General features: G+C 34.4%; 2 protein-coding genes across 2 annotated transcripts in view; both read right to left on the bottom strand.

Moving 5' to 3' along the window:
* Window positions 1-1,145: 1,145 nt before the first annotated feature.
* LOC124532215 (membrane alanyl aminopeptidase-like) lies at window positions 1,146-10,838 on the bottom strand. Its single transcript, XM_047106972.1, has 15 exons — window positions 10,732-10,838; window positions 8,103-8,656; window positions 7,860-8,024; window positions 7,424-7,738; window positions 6,918-7,101; window positions 6,601-6,842; window positions 6,330-6,519; window positions 5,817-6,006; window positions 5,588-5,688; window positions 5,332-5,508; window positions 4,981-5,165; window positions 2,941-3,108; window positions 2,435-2,581; window positions 2,267-2,333; window positions 1,146-1,503 (listed from the first exon to the last, which is right to left on the bottom strand). Exons 2-15 carry the CDS (start codon window positions 8,654-8,656, stop codon window positions 1,189-1,191), a joined length of 3,000 nt encoding a protein of 999 aa, XP_046962928.1. The 5' UTR covers window positions 10,732-10,838; the 3' UTR covers window positions 1,146-1,188.
* A 5,651-nt stretch (window positions 10,839-16,489) lies between these two features.
* Window positions 16,490-18,594, bottom strand: part of LOC124532214 (aminopeptidase N) — a 42,069-nt gene continuing 39,964 nt past the window's right edge. The window contains exons 12-14 of the mRNA XM_047106970.1: window positions 18,401-18,544; window positions 17,407-17,485; window positions 16,490-16,843 (exon numbers count right to left, since the gene is read on the bottom strand). Coding sequence (XP_046962926.1) covers window positions 16,679-16,843; window positions 17,407-17,485; window positions 18,401-18,544 — 388 coding nt within the window. The 3' untranslated portion in view covers window positions 16,490-16,678. The remainder of the gene's footprint in view (window positions 16,844-17,406; window positions 17,486-18,400; window positions 18,545-18,594) is intronic.

The following is an 18,594-nucleotide window of genomic DNA, read 5'->3' as shown; positions in this document are numbered from 1 at the left end:
GATAATAACGATATATTTTACTTTTCAAAGTTAATTTTAATCATAAATATATAAGCATAAATGATATCTTCGTAATATTTCTTGATAATAAAACGAAGCCTACACGTACAATTTTATCGAATCATAATTACTTATAAAAACTGTTATCAATCTGTTTTATTTTTCCTGCAATCTAATTACGTCAATTGTTTACTAGGTTTGAGTACTTTAAACTTGAGAGGCTCGTTTGTCTAGAAGTTAGCATTTAAGGATCAGCCTCGGGTTCTAAGATAAAACCTCCTAGTCTAGTCAAGCCATAAAAAATATTGATTTTGTATGTTTGGATATTGCCAGTATCAACATTCCTATATGCATGTGCAAGTTTGCCGGATATTATTGTTCTTGTGCACACGTTTGTGTGTTATAATAATCACATACGGTTATGCTGCGTAATTTAAGTCGACCAAGGGAACATTATAGATGACAAAATCAAGTATCCCTTGAGAATGGTCTGAATCTGGAGTAGCTTCATATTATTAATTTCACGTATTTCATTTATTTTTTACGTATTTTCCTTGTATTTTGCAAGCACTAATGATTATTAGTATTAAATATATATATAGTATAGTTATAAGTATTAACGTAAATAATCACTCGCATTATAAAGGTTTTTTTTATTTTCATAATTATCATTTACAAGAAAAGTTCTTGTTCAAAATTACAATGCTAACTTTTTATTAACATATTGTTTACAACTGCTATTTAGTTATCAGATAGCCTTAGATATAGCCTTAGATTACATTTAAAATTTATAATATAAATAAGTAGGTGTATTTTATTGTAAAATTTAAAATGGTCTAATTGATAATGTTTTATATCGTAAATACAATACCCACATAACATCTTATCACACTAAAAAAAATTCTCATAATTCTCGTCTTAGCTCAAAACATTTGTTTACCATACATAGTAAGAGTTACTAAGGATGGTGTACGTATGTATTTCGCTTTTGTAAATTAAATGCATAAACGACCAAATATCTGACTATAGTTTTATAACTTTATATCTTATATAAAGAGTAATTTCGAGACACGTAGTTTTTTAAATAAAAATAAAATATTTAAAAAAATATATTTAATAATTTACAAATACAAAAAATTGTATATTTACACATTCAATAGACACTTAGGATTTATTTATTTAATATAACTATACAAAAACATTAACAACAAATGCTAATAAAAGTGCTGTAACTGATAGCACTGATGTTATCGCTGAATCAGGTAGGTTGGGTGATTCAGGTTCGACCAACTGCGGTGGTGCAACTGTGACGGGTGTAGTCACCGGTGGTTCCGTCACTGTACTGGTTGAAACGACCGAGTCACCATTGACGAAGTAGTCGTCTAGGTCATCCTGGACCGTATCGACCCATAGAAGACTCTGGCGTACAGATTCAGTGCTCTCAATGACTCCTTGATAATACTCTCCCAAAGCGACTTGATTTTGGTTAGCCCACGTTTGGAACTAAAAAGAATAAAAAATAAAACTGTAAATTAATTTTGATTAACTTGATGAAAAAAGTCGAGATAGCCCAGTGGTTAGAACGCGTGCATCTTAACCGATGATTGCGGGTTCAAACCCAGGCAAGCACCGCTGATTCATTTGCTTAATTTGTCTTTATAATTTATCTCGTGCTCAGCGGTGAAGGAAAACATCGCGAGGAAACCTGCATGTGACAAATTTCATAGAAATTCTGCCACATGTGTATTCCACCAACCCGCATTGGAACAGTGTGGTAGAATATGTTCCACACCTTCTCCTCAAAGGGAGAGGAGGCTTTTAGCCCAGCAGTAGGAATTTACAGGCTGTTGTTTTTGTTGTTTGTTGTTGATGAAATTTGTCCATAATTATAATTATTTAACTCGACATCTGCGTACATTCCGTCTGGGATTTGAAACCAAAATCGGTGTAAAATATATTAATTTCGTTTTCATATATACAGTAGCGAGTCCAGAAAACAGAGTTATAAACCACGTCTGATATATCTTCAGTTGGCTTTAATTGCTGTCCCATCAGGTTATGTAAATTAAAACATACAGGCCAGTGTTTGCGATTGGTCATTGGTCTCTGATCAATGATTACAAATTATTTGAGATTGATCACTTTGATATTTATTTTATATCACTTCGACGACAAAAACAGTGTAATCTACTGAGGACTATTAAATCCTCTCGAATAAAGATATTACATACTACCAAACTGACGTGATAAATTTCGAACTATTTACCTGAGTGATATCAGCAACAGTGCGCAATCTTGAAATTGCTGATGTCAAAGGAGATGCAGAACCGAAACTGAAATAAAATGTATAACCGTTAGATAGCCAATCAACCTTATTATATCAATTCACTCGTGTAAATTCACCCTTTAATAATAATTGGTCAATTCCACTTACGCGTTGAGAACAGCTTGTAAGTTGTTTTGAATGAAGTCCAAGACAATACGAGTATTTCCTTCGTTGCCGTTGAGAGCGCTGTTGAATGCTACGCTGTAATCTTGAGGACGGATAACAAAGTTTTCCGTAACGATTTCGTTCAGGAACCTATAAACAATATCATTGATTAAATATACTTATTTAACGCGCAAATTTTATAAATGTACTCTCATATTTGAATCACAGACTTTATTCAATATTTAATTTATGCCTACTTTTTAGGTCTACTTTTTATGTAAATTATTTTATAAGTCTACCCATATGAATCTCTGGTTACAGGAACATATTTATAAGAATTAAGAAATAGAGTTATCATAATTATTACTTATATTCAAATCAAATAATATTTACTTTTATTTCTTTATATTTAACTTACTTTAAGGATAAACTACTTAAGAAACGCTTTATTTTTGTTATTCTTGACTTACATTATAATATACATTTCTTTTGCAACACTGCTTTCTTACCTGTTAAGTGATACCGCATGAGGTGTGCATCCAAGAGTCTGAAGAAGTAAGATCTTTTCAGTGTAAGTATTGTGTGTATTATAACGATTGAAGAGGAAATCAAAGTCAGCGGTACTTCCTTCACGAAGACCATTGCAGTACACCCAGTTACGACTATTCACAGGAACCCTGCAGAAGAAATGTAAAGCTATTCATATAAAAACTTCTTAAATAACTTTTCTTAAAAATTTTTGGCCTTATTGTGTATTTGGAATTTGAATGATTTAATAGTCATTATACTCAGAGCTTTATCTGTTACGTTATGATGCTCGTTTTATGTATATTTTGATGAAATGGACCAATGCCTCTTTACTTACTTTTTTATGCTATTGGTTGGCGGGCAACCTAATATTAAGTGGTTAATACTGTCCATATTCAATGGAGCTGTAAGAAATATTAAACATTCCTTTCATAGCCTTGGGACTAAGATGTTATGTCCCTTCGAACCCGAACACAACAATACCAAGTACACCTCACCTCCTTGCTCTCCAAGATAATGGAGTCCCTTATTAACTGCCAGCTCCTGCGGTACCTAGAGGAGAATCAGCTGATTAGTGACCGCCAGTACGGTTTCCGTCGGGGTCGCTCAGCCGGTGATCTTCTAGTTTACCTTACTCACAGGTGGGCTGAAGCAGTTGAGAGCAAGGGGGAGGCATTAGCAGCCAGCTTGGACATAGCGAAGGCCTTCGATCGCGTATGGCACAAAGCGCTTCTTTCGAAGCTTCCTTCTTATGGGCTTCCCGGGAAATTATGCAATTGGATTACCAGCTTTTTGGCAGATCGGAGCATCAAGGTCGTTGTCGACGGTGCATGCTCTGACTTAAAATTCGTCAATGCTGGTGTTCCACAAGGCTGCGTCCTATCACCCACTCTGTTTCTTCTGCATATCAATGATTTGTTGCAAATCGGGAACATTCATTGCTATGCAGACGACAGTACCGTTGACACCTTATACACCGGCCGCGCTAATATTTCTCGGGAAAACATCGAAGAAAACCGGAACAAACTTGTGTCTGAAATCGAGTCTTCGTTAAACGAAGTCTCGAACTGGGGCCGGCTAAATTTAGTCCATTTCAACCCCAAAAAGACGCAAGTTTGCGCGTTAACCGCTAAAAAAACACCATTTGTCGTATCTCCACGATTTGAGAACATCCCGATAGCCGCTACAGGTAGTATCGGAATACTTGGCGTTGATATTTCGAGCCTCGTTCAGTTCCGCGGTCAATTGGAAGGCAAAGCCAAATTGGCTTCAAAGAAGCTCGGTGTGCTCAGCAAGGCGAGACAGTACTTCACGTCGGCCCATCGCCTAAAACTTTACAAGGCGCAAATTCGGCCTCACATGGAGTACTGCTCTCACCTCTGGGCGGGTGCTCCCCAGTACCAGCTCCTTCCATTTGACCGCATCCAACGTAGAGCGGCTCGAATTATCGACGATCAAGCCCTTTCCGATCTCCTTGATCCTTTGGCTTTGCGTAGAGATGTTGGATCACTCTGCATCTTCTACCGAATTTTTCACGGGGAATGTTCCGAGGAATTGTTCGGATTAATCCCGGCTGCTGAATTTCACCTTCGGACATCTCGTCAAAATTCTAAGTTTCACCCGCACCATCTTGATGTCCGAAAATCCACAACAGCGCGATTTCTTAGACATTTTCTGCCTCGCACAACCACTCTGTGGAACCAGCTGTCGCCGGCGGTTTTTCCGAACCGATACGACATGGGAACCTTCAAGAAAAGAGCCTACTCCTTTCTCAAAGGCCGGCAACGCACCTGCAAGCCCCCTGGTGTTGCAGATGTCCATGGGCGGTGGTAGTCACTTTCCATCAGGTGAGCCTCCTGCTCGTTTGCCACCTATTCCATAAAAAAAAAAAAAAAAAAAAACCAAGTACTGTTGTTTAGTAGAACAGCTGATGAGTGGGTGGTACCTACCCAGACAGACTTACACAGAGCCCTACCACCAAGAAACTTACTTAAAATTTAAAAAAAGAAAAAAATACTCACGGGGTGGCGCTGGTGACAAGCGCACGGAATTGAGTTGAAGCTGCAGTACGACAGGCGGCCACGTTCAGGTTGCACATTAAAGGCGCCAATTGGTACCTTAGGTATGACCTCATGAAACTCTCATTCGCAATTGGCGTATAACCCAATTGGGACATCACGTTTGTTGCCCACCGACTTATTTGAGCCTGTAAAAAACAAATTAAATAAAATTCATTATATCATCATCATAATTTTCCATAATTCATAAAAGATATACGTACTACTTTAGTAATTACTTCAAATTAATGAAAAAAGGAAACATAATAATCACAACGTATCATCAACATATCATGTATACAGTGTATACTATACCTCCAATCGAGTAAGGTAAGTAGTGCCAGCAAGCCTGTTTCTAAGCCAATTAAAGCCAGTCAGCGCAGCGACCCATGGCGTGTATTCAGTCTCATTTTCAAGGAAGGAGAGAATATTGAAAGCTCTGCTGTACGACATAAGACCAGCTCGAGCGAATTGGAAGACATCGTCCACGATCTAAAAATTGATTAATCATTGATTCAAATTCAAATCTTAACAATATATATGAGATTAAAAAAAAATTTATTCAACCAACCTGGGCCCTATTGTATTCGTGAATCAATGTCCTGTTTGCACTACGTAATGCTACAACGATTAGATCCCAAGTATATGGGTCATAGTTTACTCTGTAGAAACCTGAAACGACCAAAATTCATATGTTAAAAACACAGACATTATAAATAGAAGAATTGTTCACGGTAACAACACACACGTGAATAACAAGATTTTAGATAAGATTGAAAGTAAACAATTATATTATATACCGGTCTGTTGTTTGTTGAAAATGACCCATTGATCTCCAGTTGAGCCGCGGTTCACAACAGTTACTGTACTGCTGAGGATGTGACTAGGTTTGAGGTCATTGAAGTTAGGGTTAGCAGCGGTCACAAATGTGATGGGAATAATGTAGTTTAAGTTCGAGGCGGCATATCCGGTGTTAATGCTGAAACGACGCTGAAAAATAGTTCATATATTTAAAAAAATAGCTTAATTTTTCTGTCTACAATTTATCATACCACCTAAGTGGAACATTGGTTAAAACATCTGAATCGAAGATCAAGATAAGCACACCTGAATTTTCATATGTTTATAATTAAAACACTTTGTGGTGTTGAAGGAAAATTTGGGAGGGAACCTTCATATCTCGCATGTAACTTTGCCATATATTTTTACAAAATCGCATTGGGATAGCATATTGGAATAAGTTCCAAGCTCAAAAATCAGAGGCAACCTTGGTTGAAAATTTACCTACTGTATATACTTTTAGTTTTTGTTACCTGAGTAATGATCATATCTCCAGTCTGGTGATTCACTTGAACATTTAAGATAGGATGTCCGCTTTGCTCAGTCCAGCTTCTATAGTATTCGACCAATGAGAAGTTGCCGTACTGTGAAAGAGCGCCAGCTGTAATACCGGCCGTTTCGAGTGCTCGGAAGAGGTCAATTGGTGCTGCAATATCGAAGCGGCTGAAATTTGATTTACTCATTATATAGTAGAATATTTAAAACGTTAATCCTTATGACGAAAATGACTAGAAAAGTATATACCGTGCATTTAAGTATCTACGAAGTCCGTCAGTGTGTACTGGAGTACCAAGGAGATGTTCTGTCATCCGAATAACAGCAGCACCCTTATTGTATGATATAGTAGAAAACATAGTACGGATTGACGCAGGGCTACCAATATTGGGATTAGTCAATGGGTGGGCTGATTCTGATGAATCAAACAATAATGCGGTATGCATTTGTTCATTAATAAAACGACTGTCTAATCCCATGTAATCTTCGACCTGAAAATTATATTCTCTATAAAATGTTACCATTGAAATAAATTACATTTTTTGATAATCATTGTAATAACTTACCCAGTGAGTCAGGAAGTATTGATAGTATCGGGCAAAACCCTCGTTAAGCCATAAACTATCCCAGAATTCACAGGTAACCAAGTTACCGAACCACATGTGAGCGATTTCGTGAGACAAAATGTAAGCGATCAGCTGTTTGAAGTAATCATTTGTATTGCTTTGGTCGTACATCAAATAGGCTTCCCTGTTGATATTAATAATCAGATTTATTGCGATATCCATGATACAGACAAAATAATTTGGTATGATTTTTAGTTAACATTTGGAATGCACTGATAGAATACAAATTAGCACGATTATAAATTGTTTGTTACACAATCGATGTGGCTCCAAAATCTGATATCTAAGAGATTTAGACCTATAATTATATCCAGGAAATCTAAACCAGGACACAGCCATACTGCCATTGTAAACGTGTAATTGAAATTTTAAAATTTGCATTCAAACGATTATAAGCCTATCGTCTATTAATTGCCTGAAACTAAACTTTGATAATGTCTCTTTACCTGTATGTGATCAGACCCCAGTTCTCCATAGCTCCAGCTGAGAAATCTGGAATGGCGGCGTGAGTCATTTTTAGGTTAGGGTGTGTACTGAAATATTCAATTCCAGTGTGAACATTCATGCTTTCCGTAAGAAGCTGGCCGACCGTCAAGGCATAATTTCCTTGCCCCTCGTTGATAGCTGATTGTCTTGCAATCAATTCATAGGTGAGAATATTGTTTTGTGTAATGGACATTGATTCATATTGAGCAACGACGAGGGCGAGTAGATATGTTGACATCAAAGGTGTAGTGTTGTAGACATCTTCTTGGTAGTTACTAAAACATAAATAAGTTGCGTTCTATAAAATTATCGTTTTGTTAATGATGAAGATTTTTCTATCAATCATATAGTATACAAACGTTTAAACAATATCGTATCGGTTTCTTTAATACTCACGGTATAGCACTATTGCGTGTTTCTCTGATTCTCGTACACGACCAACTTCTGTAATTAACTGGACGCCTGACGACAATGTCGAAGGTAGCCTTAAATCTCGGTTCGTCATAACAAGGGAAGGCAAACCGAGCTGAAGTTGCTTGGAATTGTGTAGATGCCATCCAGCTACGACAAGAAAGTTATATGAAGAAATTTCTATAAAGTCGATTTCCTTTGATTAAACGTCATAGCTTGATAACTTACCTCACGGCGGTTTGGGTAGGCGTATTTCTAAACCAACTCCTGTATATTCCATACATGTCATTTCTTAATTCAGAATCGAATTCAAGAATAAGTGTGTATGTAACAGGAGTTTGTGGATTATATTGCAAAGATCCAGTCGTCAGTCTTACTCTTAAAAATTGCAATTCAGGATCAGCAACATAAGTCTGAGCAATCGCTGTAGTCCCTTGTAGCAATTGAACTAAATTAATGTTCTGCTCATGGGAGTGAATGACGATTTCGCTCACATTATCTTGAGTGGCCACCAGCTGAATTTCAACTCTACCAGTAAGCATAAACCTTTCTATGTCAACCGCCCATAGAAGGTTGTAGTGGATCGGACGAGTAGTCGTCGGTAGTCGGTAGTTCAGTTGAACATTATTCTTAGCGATCTTTTCATATTCGTCTATATTTTCGAATATTTGACCTTCTAATTTTTCATCTAGAAAAATTGTGTTTCTCGTTACCGGTGGAGTTAATAGCGCATTTGCGCAAATAAAAGCCGCCGATAGGACGAAGAATCTTAAGGTCGCCATCTGGAAATAAATCATTCATTTTGATTCCATACACCACCACTAAGATAATAAGTTAGTAAGCCTATACACATTAGTGCTGTAAGAAATATTAAATATTCCTGACATCACCAATGCACTGTAATTGTGAGCTAAAATATAATGTCCATTATGTCTTACACTGGCTCAATAATCATTCAAACTGGAACACAAAAACTCAGTTTTGATTTTTGCTGGTTGAACATACATTTGATGAGTTTTTGGTCCCTATTCAAATGAACTCAAAGACAAGACTAGGCTATCGCTTAGCAAAACTAATTAGCCTTATCATTTTAAGTAGAGACAGGGGAGATGGTTAATTTTTTCCTCAGAGGATCGGAATTGCGATTCAACGGGGAAGTACTGGTAGCATTCAAGCCACCAATCAGCACGGTCATGGTTTATGCAATAATTAGTTTTAACTTTTATTTGTATACATTTAAAGTCCTTGATGTTAATAATTCTTATGGAAATAAAGTTGCCATAAATATTGCCGAATGCTCCAAAACAGTTGATGTATATAAAATATCTTCAATTTAATTTACGTTCAAATATCGACAGTACATGTAAGAAGATAACGGTAATGAATGCCGACTGATTATTATATTATTATCTTTTAGATTTGCTAAAGTTCTGATAATAAATAACTTAACCTTGATACTATATAACAAATTTCTAAAAAATTATAGATAATTTCGTATGAAACGTGACCGAACCATTGTCGATAAGTGCACCATTGCACGTGAATCAATTCATTATAAAATTTTAAATGTATATATTTTCCCTATTTAAGCGCAGAACTTATATAAAAAATAGATAGATAACATTTTTTTTTAGTTGGAAGCTTTTTTTTAGTAGTTGAAGAAATTCAATGATTCTACAATAATATGGTAGTCCAGATATGATCCAGTTGTACTTTAGAATCATGCCGATAGCCTCCATAAGAACAAAATATTATAATGTCCTAATTGTATATTTAATGATTAAATCTATACTACATATAGATACATATGTGTTATCAAGTTTAATATCTGTGTCATAAATTCATTAATCTCTTGAAAAAAAATATCTTTTTTATTGTTTAATGAGACAAACGACTTAACCGCCGAATATGACATAGATATTATTCATTACTATTGTTTCACAACGGGCTTTTATGATTCATGGTTGGTCGAGTGAGTTGTTTTTACAATGTAGTATAAATAGTGTCATTAATATTACGCAATGTAATGCTCGGTTGTTTTTATCCACGTAATGCTTTAAGGTAAGTTGAATGGGGTTAAACGTATGAAATGCGAGAGAAACGCAGTATCGGTATTAGATATTTTTTTTTCCATGAATGTGATTTTATTAAGTGGAGGAATGTGGACGATGTTGTGAAGAAGGTCTTGAATGGATATAGAGGTTACAACCAAAGAAACGAAGGATGGCCTGTGTGAGACGATAAGGCTGGAAATAATGTTACTTGTGAGATGACGTCAGAAAGGACAGTATAGAAGAAAATATGTTGCGATGACCCTAAGTAAAATTCGTAAATATTAAGTGCAAGCAAAAACAGCTCATTTTAGTCATCAGATATCATTTAAAATATATTTAATAATTGACCTATATATGCTAGGGACCTCAGACTGAGATCTTTGGTGTCTTAATATTATCGCATATATATTTGTTGTATATTCACAAAGCTGTTTTAGTAAATATACAAACACTATATATTTTTATAATAACTAATACCGATTTATTTATACAGGAAATCGCACCTTTCTAAGTTGAATTTTTATATGCATGCATGAGTACGGGTGACCCTCGTACTTACAAAATATCTTAGTGTGCGTGAAACGGCTAAGAGTACAGACAGCAAAAAAATGCGACACAAAATAAGTTTTTTAATAAAACACAAATGTAACGTGGATGGGTGGTGTGAATGTATATATAAAGTATTAAGTTATCAAAAATGTCTTAAAAGGATATTAAAAATATGAGAAGGTAGTGTAATTTTAACATAATATAAAATTATTTTAATATCACTATAAAAAAAAATCCTATTATAAAAGCCTTACCTTTGACTTTGAAGGCGACGACGACACGAGCCGTTTGACCGGCAACTGGATTATTTTATTTTCTGAATTTTCAATGTATTATCATTGATATCCGAAATTTATCACTTTATCAAATATAATCATGGAATTGTAATCATTATTTTGAGGATTAATTATGACTCGCCGCTGATTCCGCTTGGCTATCTAATAATAACTTAATATACATATTATATAAAAACATATAGGTATTATTATCAATACTTTTTTAAGTACCTTACATGGACAGTTCTCCGACCTCACATTAGTTGACGTACCGCTTGAATAAATGTGATGGTATTCTGAAAACTTGAATATAATTATGTACTTTAAAAAATATATTCGCAATGCCCCTTTTTAGGCCTTTTTTGAGGAATGACTAATCTTAAAGCTTTTCTAGGAAGGGAGACCTCCAACGTTAATATTTCGTATATCGTATTGACGCATTAAAAATCTTCTTTGCTTGGAAAATGTTGACGATGTGTAACAGTCGATGAACATAAAATGTTCAAGAGTGTAATTAGAACGAGAGAGGAAAGGAAAGGAAAGGAAAGGAAAGGAATAAAAAGGGAAGACCGTATAAAAGATGGCGAGATGTTTCCACTCAGAGATGTTGATCTGTTTGGGGACAAAAGACACTGGAAAGAGATATATGGAAACATTTAGGACAGGCCTGCAACTACTACTACAAAGTGTCAACCATAGTGCACTCTATTCTCTCGTCCTAATAATCCATTGGGAGTGTATTACAAAAAGATTGGAATAAGTTTCATTGTCATGCGTATAATCATTACGTATTCCTTAGGTTTGACGACCTCCGTGTTCAAGTGTTGTGTACACCGGCCTTCATGGGTACGGTTTTTATTAAAATAACCCATATCAACAAGCACAAAAATGTTTTGTGATGCTAAATTTAATTATCAAAAGTTTAATTATTTATGGTATGATCGTAAAAGCACTTTTGAATCGTTCTATTACATTGTTGAATCGAATTTAAAGTGTATAGTATTTAGTAAGTGTACGGGTACGGAAAGTAGATTCTACAGTAAAAAACTGGGAAGAAAATCTGTGTTACTCCTCTCCACTTCCTTTCTTAATTTATAATTATTAAACTCTTATTCAAATGTGACGATTAGTATTGACTTGTGCTGTTACTTATACCTACAATAACTCATTAAATAATAATATATTTCCTTACATACAAAAATGTAATGAAATGTGAGTGTTATATCCGATTATACTTGAATCCTCTCACTCAAGTATAATGGGATATTTCACAAATTATTGCTGAGTTCATAATGTCTTAGAAAAAACACGTTCGTTGCCTGCACCAAACTTTTATTGATAAATATGCAAAGGATGATTAAGCAAAATTATAGATACTGATTTATCAAAGTGACCTAAATAGTCATAATTCAAATGAAGAATTTGAAATACTTTTATTAAATATTTGTTGATAGACACTCGTTTTCCACCTCGGCTATTAAAAAATTATATGAAAACATTACCGGTAATATTTGCGTGGAATTATTTGTTTCATTTTCCCTCAGGCTTATAGTTTGGCAGACTTTTATTTTAACTCACAAGCAAGTCTGAGCTACACGTGAAGCTTGCTAAAGGAATAAACTAACAGCCTATCAGTTTCTCACTACTGTGCTTCAGCTTTATCTTTCTTGTGGAAAATACTACCTCGCTAATGTATGGATACATAAATGGCAGATTTGCATCCGAAGCATGGAAGTTTTATTCGATGTTTTCGTTTACCGTCGAGTACTAGATGAATTAAAAGTGAGATTCACATGATTTATCACCATGACGTAAGTAGTGGTAATATCATCATCATGAAATCATTCAAAGCCCCAAAAGATCAGAACGAAAATCTCGATGAGAATCTACCAGATGTATCCTATAATCCGCATTGGAGCAGCGAGGTAGTCCAAACATTCTCCTCAAAACGTAGAGGCGGCCTTTTCGTAATTGGGACGTTAACAATTTGTTAATTTACTTTTTTAAATTTTTTAGTCCATCTATCGATTTCAATTACGTAAATAAAAATGAAATAGATTAAAATTATTACAGTAAAATATTTCTGTACCGTCTATCGTTATTAAAGGCGTAGAATAATTGAAACAATAGCGTTTACCAAAAACATTTATTTCTAAAAATTTCAAAGTTACATTCGTATTAATTTACTTACAATAAATTACAATTTAAATTTTACCTTACACACCACACTTTCTTTACCTATAAATCTTGGTTAAAGGGCGATTACAGGACCTAGGAGGATTAAGCACGTTAGTGCCTCTAAATTACTAATACAAACAAATGTTATTCATGATGGCGATGTTCTTTTTTTATATTATATATTTGCCATCTTAAATATTTCATTTTATAAACAATTGCCTTAAAACCTTATTTCTCCCACCTTGCTCATTTTCCAGGATAATCTGGTACTCTACGAATGTACGCAGTGATGACAAGAATAAAGAAATCAGGATTATTTTAAAAACTCGTTAAACTATATTTGTAAATGAGACTATGATTAATCTGTTCAGAATTGGTGTTTTCACTGTAAATAATTATTTAATCATCATTGTATAGTATAAAATAATGTCGCTTACCGCTGTCAATCCCTATGTATGCTTAGGTCTTTAATATTACACAACGGATTTTGAAGTCGTTTTTTTTTAATAGATAGAGTGATTCGAAAGGAAGCTTTTTGTATATAATACTTGGACAAATTAATAAAGAAATACTTATGATTTTAGACGTTTCTAATGTGATGTCGATAATAAACAAATTGTATAATATATTTAATATAAGCATTATTCCCGTACGTAGCCGGGGCGGGTCGCTATTTTAATAAAAACTTTTGTCATACATTTCAGTATTTTACGCCAATCGTATTATTGCACAAATCCTTTGGGCTTTAATGAATGACTACCATGTATAACATTTTCTACCGCCAAAGAGCAATTCTAATCTAACTAAGTAACTACAGACATAAGGGACATAACATCTTAACTCCCAGGGTTGGTGGCACATAAGTGTCATGTTAAGGAGTTGGAATTATTTCTAACAGCGCCATTGTCTATGGGCAGTCGTAACCACTTACCATCAGGTAGTCCAATTGGCTGCCCACCTACAAATATTAATAACTTAGAATTTTTTAAGGGTGAGTGAGCCAGTGTATATATAGACACAAAGGTAATAACATCTCAGCTCTCAAAATTAGTGGCGTATTGGTGATTTATTTATTTTTTATTTTAAAATGCTTTATTGCACAACACACGGAAAAAAAAGGGGAAATACAAAACATAAAATAAGTACATGGTGCGCAAAGGCGGTCTTATCGCTTATAGCGATCTCTCACAGACAACCTTTGGTGATAGGAGCTTAGAACGAAAACAGGTAAGTGAAGAAAAATATATGAAAAAATGAGGAAAAGTACAATATAATAATATTTATACTAAGGTATAGTAATAAACTACACATAATTACATACCAATAATACATACATAGAAATATAATATATATTAAAATATACATACATATATACATAAATATAAACTACATATTATTACATACTTGCATACATTATTTAGATATGGATAGGTAATAGTTTCTCAAACGATGCTTAAATATTGCCAAGGATTTAGACTGCCGTATATCAGTGGGTAGTGCATTCCAGAGTTTGACGGTTTTCACGGTGAAAGAGTTGCTGTAGGTTTGTGTCCGACTGCAGGGTGTGACAAGTTTGTTGTCCTCACTAGAACGCAGGTTGTGTGTGCTATCAAACCCAAGAAATTTGAAGCGATTGATTTGATTTATATAAATATTTTACGAAACAACCTTGTCTTCGGCCACGAACGTTTTTTACAGAATTATTTATTTAAAATTACATATTAAACGATGATTATGAGGCCGGATTAAACGTTGAATTTATCTGATCTACGATATCTGATTAGATTCGAACATAGTCCAGGAGATAGTGACAGAAAATTCAAATTGATTGAAACAAGTAAGGAGACTAGGATTCGAATTACATTATAAACGTAAAGAAAAATATTGCACAATGTTGCTTAAACAAACTTGTTGGATAAATTAACATTGCCCTGTGTTAATGATTAAAATGAGCTCTGTATCAGATATATGCAAAATTTCTTGGTGGTAGGGCTTTGTGCAAGCCCGCCTAGATAGGTACTACTCATCAGATATTCTACCGCTAAACAACAGTTCAACAATATTGTTGTGTTCCGGTTAGGGGGTGAGTGAGCTAGTGTAACTACAGGCACAAGGGACATAGCATCTTAGTTCCCAATGTCGGTGGCGCATTGACGATGTAAGAATAGTTAATATTTCTTACAGCGTCATTGTCTATGGGTGTCACTTACCATCAGGTGGCCCATATGCCCATCTGCCAACCTATTCCATAAAAAAAATGCGACACTACTCATTCCATCATTACTGATAGGGCTGCCAATTGCAATATGTCATATGATTGTGTTTCTTTCCTAGATAATTCGTCTTTACAGTAATGGGCATACTTACCTTGCTCTCTTCTCATTTATGCAGACACAGTTTAGAATCGTTTCCACCAGTGCGGTCTAGGTGTCTAAACATGTGGTAGTAATTAATTCCAACCATGCAGTTTTTTTTACCATTTATCATTTACCATTTACCAAGTATGTTACAACAACAACAACAACAGCCTGTAAATTTCCCACAACTGGGCTAAGATCTCCTCTTCCTTTGAGGAGAAGGTTTGGAACACCATGCTGCTCCAATGCGGGTTGGTGGAATACCCTATGTTAACTCAGAGATGTTTTGAGACAAGTGATTTTTAAGTTTCGAAATCACTTATTTTTCCATTAAATTCATTCATTATATTTATCATTTTAAGACAGACATCAAAGTTATCACGAAAATAAATCTCTTAATCACTATTTAATATGTTTATTTTCATAAGGATTTATATCATATAAAATACCAGTTGCTCTGGACGGTTTCACCCGTGTTAAATGTCATTGTACCAGAGCTCACAGAGATTCTCATAATATTCAATAGCCTAATTATACATAATAAGATTTTTTCAAATCGGTATCTACCCAAAATATTATCATGTACAAACAAACATACGGAATTACGCTATAATTATACGATAGCTAGATTAAATAATATGGATTTACCTATAGTGAAAATTTTAATATTTACAAAATCAATACACGAACAAACGATAAGTTTATTAGTAATTTTTAGCATTCGTCGTAATTAAAATCATATGGCGATCTAGACTCCATCATATTGAATAAACTCCTATTCAATCACTATAATAATTTACAAACAAATCCTTACAAATAAACAAACAAAAATCTTCATCTTATTTTACTCTTACAGTATATTAATGTAACCTCATGCTGATCTTGCGAAAGAAAAAAAATGATTTCTAGTAAAATTCTTTTGTTTTCGACAGGTCTTATTATATACAATGATATTTTTATTACATATAAATTGATTTGTATTTGTAATGGTGATCAATGGAGCTGATTGGCAGCCACATGAGCTATTCTTTGAGTTTTATGTGTGCATATGCATCCTGTTAGATTTCCCACGCACGATACTGTAAACACTCTCAGTATCCATAACTGCTTCTGGACAATTCTCGAAAAAAATACCTTTCGTCCAACGCTTTCTGAGCTAGCGAGACCAACGTAGCAGTCAAAAATTATAACGGATTACTATAAGGTTATTACAAAAGATTTCTTAGACTAGATTGACAGTTCTTATCGATCACGTATTACATACTTCTATTACTTTATAACACCAATCGAAAGTTAACATTTAAATACGTATAAATTATGAACATAATATTCAATATTGTTAGTCGGGAATTATGCTAAATTAATTACAAGTAGGATATTTATGCATCCGATCACGCATCTGTTGTTTGGGGTAAAGATTTGTCTGCTTTTAGAAGCCAGCTGACAATCGTTTGGTAATTCTTTTCCATCCACTGGACGTTCGCTGCAGTTCGTTCCAGTACTTGCTGCACAGGTCTTCCAAGGTCACTGCAAGATGTTGCTACGAATCTCTTCAACTGGGGAATGATATAACCAATACAAGATTATATTAAAGATGAAAAAGCGTCGATTTCCAGGTAGGCTACATAAATTTATGTGAATTTTACTAATATACTCTGACATTAAAATTAAAGCTTTGTATTTAACATTGTAAGATGATGATACAAAAGTCCTTATATGAGCCTTCTACGTATGTACTTCTGAAATGATTACCTATTGATCACAGATTAAAAATTTGTATTCATTTTCAAAATATAATTAATTTTAATATTAAACAATCGATTGATTTTGGTATTTTGTATAGTTGATTGTGATGATTGATAAATTATTTTATTATAAAATAATTAAATTGAGTATTTAATCTTTGAATTTAATTGTTGATAATTAATTTTGATATTTGATAATGATTTTAATGTTCACTAATTATTATTAATGTTTAACAATTAAGGTTTAACAGAGGATAGATACTTTATTCAATTAACAATTATGAAAAGTAAATGTGTGGGATTATTCTCTGTATATCTTGGTAGAGTCCAAATCAAAATATTCTTTACTCAAAAGCTTTACCACACAAGCTTACCTCGTCGTATTCATGAACTTGATTTAGCCTTCTGGTGACAACTTTGAGTATAGAGTTGAGGGTAGAGACAGACCCGACACTGAAATAAAAAAAAGCGAAATAAATATATGTATCATAAATATATAACCATTTTTTTATTAAAACATTCGGACGGATAAAATTGCCACCTGGTAGTAACTATACATCACCACCTATAATAGTGTGGATCGGGGTATACCTACCTAGATTAACGTGAACAAAACCCTACCATTATGTAAAACAATGTATGTATCTTGAAGCTCAGTTTCTGACTCTTTTATTAAAAGTCATTATAACCCAGACCAAAATTATTCCTTTTGCTCGTCAAATGTCTAATTCAATCATTGATTAAATATGTGTTGCCTAGTCGCTATCTGCACATGCAGGGAGCTAGAGGTCTCAAAATAATAGAATCACACCTGATGACAAAGGAATAGAATCGAACTCTTTTGGACAATATAAGTATTTCTGTTAAATAATTTTCAGTATCAGCTCGAAGTTTGGGAGTTGCCAATTTATTCCCTCCAGTGACTCGTAAGGTACGTAATGCTTATTCTATACCTGAATACCTTATCCCCAGTCGTGTCTCATTGGATTATATAGATTAGATATCAGAGTGCACATATAATTGCGGTGCAAGTGGTAAGAACTCGTGCATTTTGACCGATGACTTCGGGTTCAAACCTCATTCAAACATCTCGTGCTCGGCGGTGAAGGAAAACATTGTGAGGAAACCTGCATGTGTCTAAATTTCATCGAAATTCTGCCACATGTGCATTCCACCAACCCGCAATGGAACAGCGTGGTGGAATATGTTCCAAACCCTCTACTTAAATGGAAGAGGAGGCCTTAGCCCAGCAGTGAGAAATTTACAGACTGTTGCTTTACTTTACTTTACTCTATAACACCCTTAAGCAAGTGATTATTCTATGATCGAAATAGAGTACTAAAAAATTTAAATGTAAAAGTAGCTCACTATTCTTTTAGCCTTTGCCAATTAGCTCTTACGAAGTTGAAAGCAATTGGCTCTCCGATTGAAGAACTAGCGACTGCTGAAAATACCCTCACTGTGTCTTGTTTACGTATTCCACTGTCGTTTCGAAGCGATAAGTCAAGATATCTGGAAAAAGAAGATAATAAACAATACACAAAAAAGACAATCTAAAGAAT

Source organism: Vanessa cardui, chromosome 9, assembly GCF_905220365.1.
Source record: "Vanessa cardui chromosome 9, ilVanCard2.1, whole genome shotgun sequence".
NCBI lineage: Eukaryota > Metazoa > Arthropoda > Insecta > Lepidoptera > Nymphalidae > Vanessa > Vanessa cardui.
Note: the sequence above shows the minus strand (reverse complement) of the source record. Positions and strands in the feature narration are given on the sequence as shown.

Excerpts from the sequence above, each read along its gene's own strand:
- LOC124532215 (XM_047106972.1), bottom strand. The coding sequence starts at position 8,656 with ATGGCGACCTTAAGATTCTTCGTCCTATCGGCGGCTTTTATTTGCGCA. Across the intron at positions 7,739-7,859 it reads ACACGCAATAGTGCTATACC|TAACTACCAAGAAGATGTCT; the intron begins GTGAGTATTAAA and ends TTTATGTTTTAG. Across the intron at positions 5,689-5,816 it reads TTTCAACAAACAACAGACCG|GTTTCTACAGAGTAAACTAT; the intron begins GTATATAATATA and ends TGGTCGTTTCAG.